Source organism: Gymnoscopelus braueri (assembly GCF_963280865.1).
Source record: "Gymnoscopelus braueri genome assembly, chromosome: 16".
NCBI lineage: Eukaryota > Metazoa > Chordata > Actinopteri > Myctophiformes > Myctophidae > Gymnoscopelus > Gymnoscopelus braueri.
In genome coordinates this window covers 26,144,030-26,153,102 of record NC_137616.1, presented here as the reverse complement: position 1 = coordinate 26,153,102, position 9,073 = coordinate 26,144,030, and the positions used below count along the sequence as shown (strand labels likewise).

Here is a 9,073-nt window from a genome sequence, read left to right as displayed (position 1 = left end):
ACAAGGAAGTAATGGACTGTGGCGTGAAAGAAGACGAGTTAAACATCTCCGTTTTCCACAATGGCTCCGTTCAACGTGAACGTGTTTGTGATGATGATGGCGCTGGTAATAAACGGCTGGGCGTCCGCGAGCCCCGACCCAGCGAACCTCACCGCTTCAGAACCAACCGCAGAAATGAAACAAATCCCCGTTTCGAGCCATGATCTAGTGGCGGCCGTGTCGTCGCCCGTATTCAAGCCTGTGGTGGAATCTTTCTTCTCCTTAAACCTGCTCTCTGCGTTTCCAGAAGATCTGGAAATCAGCGATTATTGCACTGATCTCCTGCACCTCTTTGGAGAGCGATACGTCACCTATGTGAACTGCATGGTGCCCTCCGCGCGACCTGTCAAACTGTGCCAGAACTGCTTCGCCAGCTATGGCAGCCTCGTTGACATCTATCACAATATATCGACTCAGGTACAGTCAATAACTAGGTGGAAAACATTTTTTGTTGAATTTGTGTGTACAAACAGAGCCAGCATGCGTCAATTAGAGTGGACTAGTTATGTAGCTAGTACGCCCGCCCCCTCCCCAGTGGTGGAAAGTAACGAAGTACATGTACTCAAGTACTGTACTTATAGTACAATTTTGAGATACTTTTTACTTTACTGGAGTATTTCCAATTTTCTATACTTTTACTTCTACTTCACTACATCTCAGAGACAAATATTGTACTTTTACTTATATTTGAAAATAGCAGATCTACGAGACAAGCGACGGTTGTGAGCTTGTAGATCTGCTATTTTCAAAATATTTTAAAATGCATTTTATAACTTGTGAAAAGGGATATTCTGCATAATGAGTACATTTACTTTTGGTACTTAAAGTATATTTTGATGCAAATACTTTTGTACTTTTACTCATGTAAATTTTGAATGCAGGACTTTTACTTGTAACAGAGTATGTCTATATTGCTGTATTGCTGTATTTACTTAAGTAAAACATTTGAGTACTTTTTCCACCACTGCCCCTCCCCTATCTCTTCAGTCATGGGGTCATGTGATGCTGACTGTCAAGCTGCTGTAACAGTGGCGTGAAATATGGAATCATGCGACTGGTTCTCAAAATGGCATGCAGAACCATATTTCAGTTCACATGGTGGTGTGGTTATCTATTTTGGAGATGAGGGTCACAGCGTTTGTGATTGTACAGTAGGCTACAGTATATGTTGTTGTTGTTGTAGATGGGTGTGTTTTTGAAAAGACCTTCCTCAGTGGTTCAGACCTGTAAGGTATAAGGGTGTCATTTGGAAACCCCTGAAGGAACCCTGAGGGTCCCTGGACCCCACTTTGAGAACCACTGATCTAGATTCTTTCTTCTTTTTTTTTTAAACATACTTGTTTATTTATTTTTACCATGTAAAAAATCTCCCAACAACAACCCCCCCACCCCCAGTACACACATGCACAAACTTAACCCTGGCTCTAACACAACATACATACAAAGATACATGTAACAACAGTGAACAGTATTGATGAATAGAACATTAGTGGCAGAAAAGTAAACAGAGTGTTGTAAACAGAGTGTTCTTGAATTTGCTTGTGTATCTTCAGATGGGCCCTGGCAACGTGAGCTGCAAGGATAGCCTTCTACGGAGCGACCGTCTGATGCTGGTCTATCTGCTGTACAGTAACCTGGATGAAATATGGGGCGAAAAAGGAGCAGGCTGTGAACGTAAGCCATTCTTGAATAACAAGCATGATTCAATCACCACATTACACACAGAATAACTAGGGAATTGTCCACATAAAGCCCAATCCACACCAATGATTCGCAATGCAACTAGCTGCAACTTGCAACCACATGCAACATTATCCCAAAACTGCGCCGACCTGCAACGGGTCAATTCAGATTCAGAATCATTGGTGTGGACTGTGCTTAATACTTAGGCACACCCATGCGCAAGAAGGGTCAGATTAGACAGTCTGCCAGGAGCTGTAGTGTGTATACTAGAAGTAAGTAAGGGTTCAATGTCTTGCTCAAGGACACTAGGGAAAAGTGTAGACACAAGTGGCCATTGCAGGCACCAAATCCATTAATTTACATACTTTAACAATCTCCAGCTGCCCAATATCGGAATGTGTTATATCACATCTGCTGATTGTATCCAAGTACTATGAGAATGCATACCTAAACATTCTGCATTTTTTCCATAATTGATTTTTTTTTTAAAAAGTCTTATGGGTCTGTCTGGGGAAAAAAAGTCTTATACTCTTGTTTTTAAGGTTGTGTCATCAAAGGATATAAAGGCCTGACCACTGACATGCTGTACTTCATGGAGATTCTCAATCAATCTCTCACCTGCTTTGAGAAGTTTCAACAGGTAAGGTGTGAATCAGTGATGTGTTCTACCGTGGTACGGTGTATACGCCGTATACAGTGCAGATTTTTTTTGGGGAAAGCGTATACAGTCTAATAACCATTTCATCCATTGAAAACGCGATAGCGTATCGCGCATGTCGTGCAGGGAATAATTATCGTATACCCTCCGAAAAAAACTAGATCACACCACTGGTGTGAATGTGGAAGAGCCAGATCCAAAATGAAAACTCTCCAACCTTATTTTGTTCCTCTTTTTATGCACTCTGTTTATGCACCTTTTTTTTTTTTACATAATTGTGTGTGTTTTGTGACTCCTAATGCATTCATTTTATGAGCAACAGTTTCCCAAATTCCACTTCTCTCAGTTGGAGTTGCATTGTGCCCTCTAAAATTGTCTGTTCTGTTACTTAATTAGGTTTAGTGTTATATTTACATTTTGGAATCATTGAATTTAGCTTTTATTTTCATTCCTGAGCTGGTAGAGGGCTCCATGTTGCAAAGATTCCACCATTCAAGTTCACCTTTTAAGCTCAGCTTCACTTGCAAAAGTGCGTGAAGAAGGCGGTCCATTCGCTGATGGCGTAATTAGCTGCTGCCTTAGTAAATCAGCCGTTAATTTCACACAGATTGCAAGTGCAAATTGCTTGAATGACCCATGTACATACTGTACATGTACAGGAAAATCTAGTCCTCAGACTCAGTATTATGCACATGCAAGCTGCATCCTCATTGTATTTGATAGTAGGTTGAAGTATGCCATTGTTTAATTTTGCTTGTGAATATGGCTTATACCGCATGTCTTTTAGGTTGGATGAACGTTTCCCCCCCCCAGTTATGTTCAATATTGAGTTTATTTCTGCTGAGAGGTCATGTATATGGATGATTGTTCATTTTCTTATTTTTATTTCAAACAGGGAAACCACACAGAACTGTGCAAGCAGTGTAAGATCACATATAGGGAACTGAACGAGCTGTACAGTCGTATGGAGAAGAACAAGACTCTTTGTATCGACATTGAGGATGCGGTATGTATCTCTGTGCTTGATAATCGCAAAATGCTTTTTAATCACTTAAACCCTATATACTTTGTTGACCGCGGTCCCCCAGAGGTCTGTACCTTTTTTCCCTCTACACCAAATCTCTTAGCCAGAAATACAAGCTCACAATTTGTAGCTTGTAGATCTGCATATGCTATTTTCACCAAATGTTTGCCTATTATGACATGCCCAGAATAGAGACACTAGGATTCATCTGGTTAAGACTACAGGAAATTATTCCTATAGCACATATTAGTTTGATAAGGGTTTTTTTTATGGAAAGAAAACGCCAAATAAAAAGAATATTCTTAAACTTGATTGTGATATTGTCCCTTCACTGTGGTCATCTAAAGCATTGTTTGACACCTTGCCTTCGTTCCAGATGAACGTGACCCGCAGACTGTGGAGCAAGAATTTCAATTGTTCCTTTCCCCGCGAGGAGACGGTTCCTGTCATCGCTGTGTCCTGCTTCATGCTCTTTCTGCCCATCATCTTCTACTTGAGCAGCTTCCTTCACTCCGAACAAAAGAAACGCAAGCTCATACACCGTGAGTAACCAGCTTAATTCGGCCATTGTCGCATAGAGAGATTTTTTGACAGGGGTTTTGAGGGGTGCAGGAGTGTTGTGTCTTTTGTGGCGGAGGGTGGGTGAATTTGGTTTTGGGGGTCTGGCTGAGAGGGGTGTCCTGGGTAGCTCTGAAAGCATAGCAGGGTTTCCTCTAGCAAACCGCTGGATCATCGAGGTTGAAGGATTCCTTGGGTGGTGGACGAGAGGTCAGTGACCGCAGGGGTTCTTTTGAGGTTTCAGAGAAATACAGGGAGATTTTATATGGGAGGGGGTGGGTGTTGAAGCTTAGGTGGATGTTAAATCTAGAACTAATGGGTTTGGCTCTTTAGACATCTTGCTAATTCAAAACTCAAGAACTAATGTTTGTTAAAGTAATGTAAGGGATAAGAGGTATGAAAGAGTGGGTTAATTATTTAGTTATTTATTTAAAATATATATATATTTTTTGGTATAAAATCATAACTTTTGATTTGTATTACTATACATGTATTAGCTGCCACTATCCAGTGATGTGTATTATCCAATGTTGTGCATTCTCTAACAGCATTTAGTCTTTCACTGACTTTTTAAATGCATAATAGGAAGAATTGGATATTGAAGCATAACACATAAATGATGTATTTCCAACAGTTCTATCTTGTAGTGTAACACACATTGTTCTCATTGATCTTTAGTTTTTTTATGGTCATCCATTATGTTCACATTCATTAAAGATTTGACCTTGACCTCATTAAGGGCAATGGAGCAATATATTTACAGTGTTAGAAAAACAGGTCATACATTTTTCATATTGTTTGAGTGAGATTATTGCAATCCTCTGACTGTCTGCCGTGACGCTGTTCCATTTTAATTTACTGAGAACTATTCTAAAACAAAAGTTAGTGTTGATTGATGAGTTGATTGCTTTGGTAACTAACAGATAATACTATGTGAAACATTGCTGTAAATTATTTCTGGATGTCATACTTGTGTGTTAGTACATATTTAATGGTAATTATCTTTCTGCAGCAAAACGAGCCAAGTCCAAGACCAGTCTTATGAATATTCAGGACAAGTTCAGCTGAGAAGAGGCAATACGGCTAAAATGGAAGAAAACAAGTCCCCGCTGCCATATCCTTACTACCTTTCAGTTGCTCTTCAGTTACCTTTCAGTTGCTTTCTCTTCAAGCCTTCAGCTTGAAGAGAATTTTGAATTTTCACTCCCTTGCAACTGTGATTTGATCCATGTGTTTACAGAATACTCAACAATAGTACGGAAACCATGATGCCAATCCATATCACAAGAAATCAAATGACTGGTTGTAGATCTATTACTGCCCATAGGTCGAATTAAAACTTTGATTACATGAATAAAATCACATCTTGAAATGAAGGTGCATTATAGCATTACCACAATACTAGCTCAGGCTTGCTGAAAGTGTGTGTGTGTGTGTGTGTGTGTGTGTGTGTGTGTGTGTGTGTGTGTGTGTGTGTGTGTGTGTGTGTGTGTGTGTGTGTGTGTGTGTGTGTGTGTGTGTGTGTGTGTGTGTGTGTGTGTGTGTGTGTGTGTGTGTGTGTGTGTGTGTGTGTGTGTGTGTGTGTGTGTGTGTGTGGCGCGCACTTATTACCTTTTCTGGGTTTGAAAAACAGGCTTTCTGCCTCTAATGTGAGTCCAGCAGAGAGCTGCATCCAGGAAGCACTTGATGTCCATTAGTGTTGACACGTATGTGCTGTAAGAAAAGGAGGGGGGTGCATTTCATAGAGGAAAAAGAAGATAAGTAAATAAATAATAAAGAAACATATAATGTAGCAGCACTCCAAAGTATGACACTGATGTTACCTGTTTTCCTCCAACCAGTATTATTTATTTTTTTTTGTGTGCAGAGGGCCATTGTATTTTGTGTGTGCTTTTCCTATATGTTTTAACTTAATTTAAAGTGTTCTTATGCTCATGATGGTTTGGGGTAATAAGGAGAGACAGGTGAAGAGATTGCATTGGTGAATTGAAGAATTAGCAATGTTACAGTTTAAATTGTTTAGGTTGTTTTATAATTGCCCCCCAGGGATTTATTTAAATATTTGTTTGAATACCCCCACCCCACAAATAGAAGAAAGAAGAAAATTGCTGACGGCTTCATTTGATATATTTATTGAATTTTCTACTGTGGCATTAAACACTTGAATCCTATAGCATTCCCAAAAATAGCAGACCTGCAAGCTTGTAATTTGACTATTTTCCGCAAGATATTTAGTGTCGCCCATGGAATATGGTCAAGTAGGCTACAGCAGGGTTTGAGCATAGTCATAATATATTGGGTTAAGTGGTTAATCTTCTAATGATGTTTGTTCCTCCTTATTCATTTTGCAATAGTGCATGGTTATTTCAAGAATCATGCATTTAATGTGCCATTTTTTGTAAATTAATAAATGCTCATAGGACAATATTTAATTGACTTTTTGCAGTTTGAATTTATTGATTTATCATTTTTTACTGTTTTTTTGTGTAGCCTATCAAATGAAACCAAATAAAATATTCTGTTTTGGAACCAAAACAGTAGGCTGTTGTGTAACTTGTGTAGGCTACACCCAAATATTCTTTTGGTTTTATTGTTTAACTCTTCTTTCTTTTCGGAACATAATTATTCCACACTAAATTGTATGTTTGGTTTAATACCAAAATGTTCTTGTTAAAAACTACTCAGAGAAACACCTGTTGCTTGCTAGCCATGGACATGCATGTGGCAATAATAAATGAGTCCATTTTGTGTTCTGGTTAAAAAGCAATTTCCCCCATACAGGCATAGCTTTTGTTTTCAGGTTTATACGTTCTTGCTCTTGCAACGGGGGATCGGCTTATTCCTCCGTCATTAGCTAATCTAATGTGGGATAAAGATACTTGGCCGAATAATCGCAGCAACACATCCGTTAAAACTCCCTTGGCTTTTTGGTCTTGTGTGGAGCGCAGCCACTGCTGACCATCAGCGTTTCTAATAGCATTAACTATATTATACCGAGTCATATGACCACTGCGGCCAGCAGAACGGCTCAAACATGGACCTTCAGCTGCTGCTGCGCTCATACACAGCGAACTGAGCAGTGTTGCCAGATTTTGTGAGAGAATTAAGCAGCCAAGTCTTTGAAAACAAGCCCAAAAGAAGCGACACATGAGAGCACCTCGGCTATTTGAAAATAGCCGATCTACAATCTCACAACGCGTTGCATCGCGCAACGCGTTGTCTGCTTTAAAAAAAAAAAAGGTGCAATATTTGGAATATTTTTGAAACGTTTTAACAACACAAATCTGGCACAAAACATTTTCAGATGGTGGTTAGGGCCAGGGACAAATACTTGGGGATCCATGACATGAAAATATTTGAGAACCACTGGTTTAGATATTAATTAGCCCAAATAAGGAACAACACTTGAGAAACAAGCCCAAAAAAACGCAACCCGCAACTTAACTACCAATATTTACAAGCAACTTTACAGAAAAAGAAGAAGAAGTTGCTTATAATAAGCGGACATGGCAACACTGGAACTGAGTTGAGTGGTCCGAAGCTCGAGTGTGGGTACAGCCACACATGATGGGATGGGATGGGATAGACGGGCGGAAGTCCCATACACACCCATGTTATCGCGACCGTTCTTCCGGTTTTAAACTTAACATGGGTGTGTATGGGACTTCCGCCCGTCTATCCCATCCCATCCCATCATGTGTGGCTGTACCCTCAGCCGTGTGGCTCGAGGGCTGAAAGTCAGGAAACACTGGATTGTCCATTGCCTTAGTTTGCTTCATCACTATGCCATAAGAGTGACTTTGGGTCATTGTATCAACTTTAAATGACGATATCATGATAATGAAATTTGAAAAGCTTTGAGAATCAAATGCTTTTTGTTTGAGGTGCAGCCATTTCTGCAGAACTTTCTGAATAACCTGCCCTAGGCTAGACTATGCTCATTTTACAGACCACGTCTGGAAGGCATGTAGGCTATATGTTCCATATTGTTTGTGTGTAGATGATGTGATTTCTCCATTCCATTCACATTTGATTTTTATATGTAAGTGGACTGCAGCATAAAGTGTTGACTGTTTTATTCACCTAAATCTTGTTATGGGCAGTTTGATTGAACTTCTGATTGAAACATGGCATGTAGGGCAACAATGATGCAATCCAACAGTAACTATGGCCTAATACCATGCAGGCATACATCTGCATATGTAATCCACTTCCAAAGAGCTTTGATAGGAATTGACTGTGGTAATTATACAGTAAGTGACAGTTTATGACTGTGAAAGAAATTAATATGATTCCATAGGCTGGACTTGCAAAGTTTATCCTTTTTTGTCATGTCTATGACCAAAATCTTCATAGTAAGCAGATCCTACATGCATGTATTTGTAAAATAAGATACAAAATAAATTTCAGTTTAATCATAGCCTACATGCACAGAATAGGGTATAGAACAAATTATAATTTACAATAGAGGCATTTAGCAGACGCTCTTCTCCAGAGTGACTTGCAAAATGTGAGATTGGATTAAGTGGCATTAACCCTGGTCAACAAACAACAGGGTAAGAGGAAAACAATTAAGTGTTACAAGCACAAAGTAACTAGAATACCTAAAATGTGTGCTCAGTACCGTGCAAAGTTCCACCAGCAGGCTTGCCCTAATGATATTGTATGCAGTGAAAGTTGTATGTACAGCCAGCCAGGAAAATAGTGTCTGGAGTCTGCCTCCCTCTTTCATATAATTCATTGTCTACCTTCCTCCATCTTTCAGATTTCTGTCACTAAACTATCTCTGTAATCTCCAAAGTGTGATTGTTAATTCCTTTTGTCAATTAAATGTTTGTATCACCATTCACCAGTGAATTAAAATTTGTGATTTGACATATAAGTGTTGGGTTTTCACTACCCCACATTCGCTGCAAGGTAGAGGCTGAAGAGGAGAGTTTTCAGACTGGCAGAAAATGGGAAGTGAGTCTGCAGTCTGACTGAGGCAGTTTAGAGGCCACTTACTAAACTTCTTTGCCATTTTTTACTATTTTTAAAAACATTTTCAAATAGTTCAAATAGCCAATCTACAAGCTAAAAATAGTTAAAAAATGTCAAAGAAATTTAGGGAT

The 9,073-nt window shown here is 39.4% G+C and overlaps 1 protein-coding gene across 1 annotated transcript; it reads left to right on the top strand.

Moving 5' to 3' along the window:
- ostm1 (osteoclastogenesis associated transmembrane protein 1) lies at positions 1 to 6,389 on the top strand. The gene is made up of 6 exons (XM_080453211.1): positions 1 to 456; positions 1,593 to 1,713; positions 2,265 to 2,362; positions 3,276 to 3,386; positions 3,781 to 3,946; positions 4,975 to 6,389. Exons 1-6 carry the CDS (start codon positions 61 to 63, stop codon positions 5,028 to 5,030), a joined length of 948 nt encoding a protein of 315 aa, XP_080309337.1. The 5' UTR covers positions 1 to 60; the 3' UTR covers positions 5,031 to 6,389.
- The last annotated feature ends 2,684 nt before the right edge of the window (positions 6,390 to 9,073 follow it).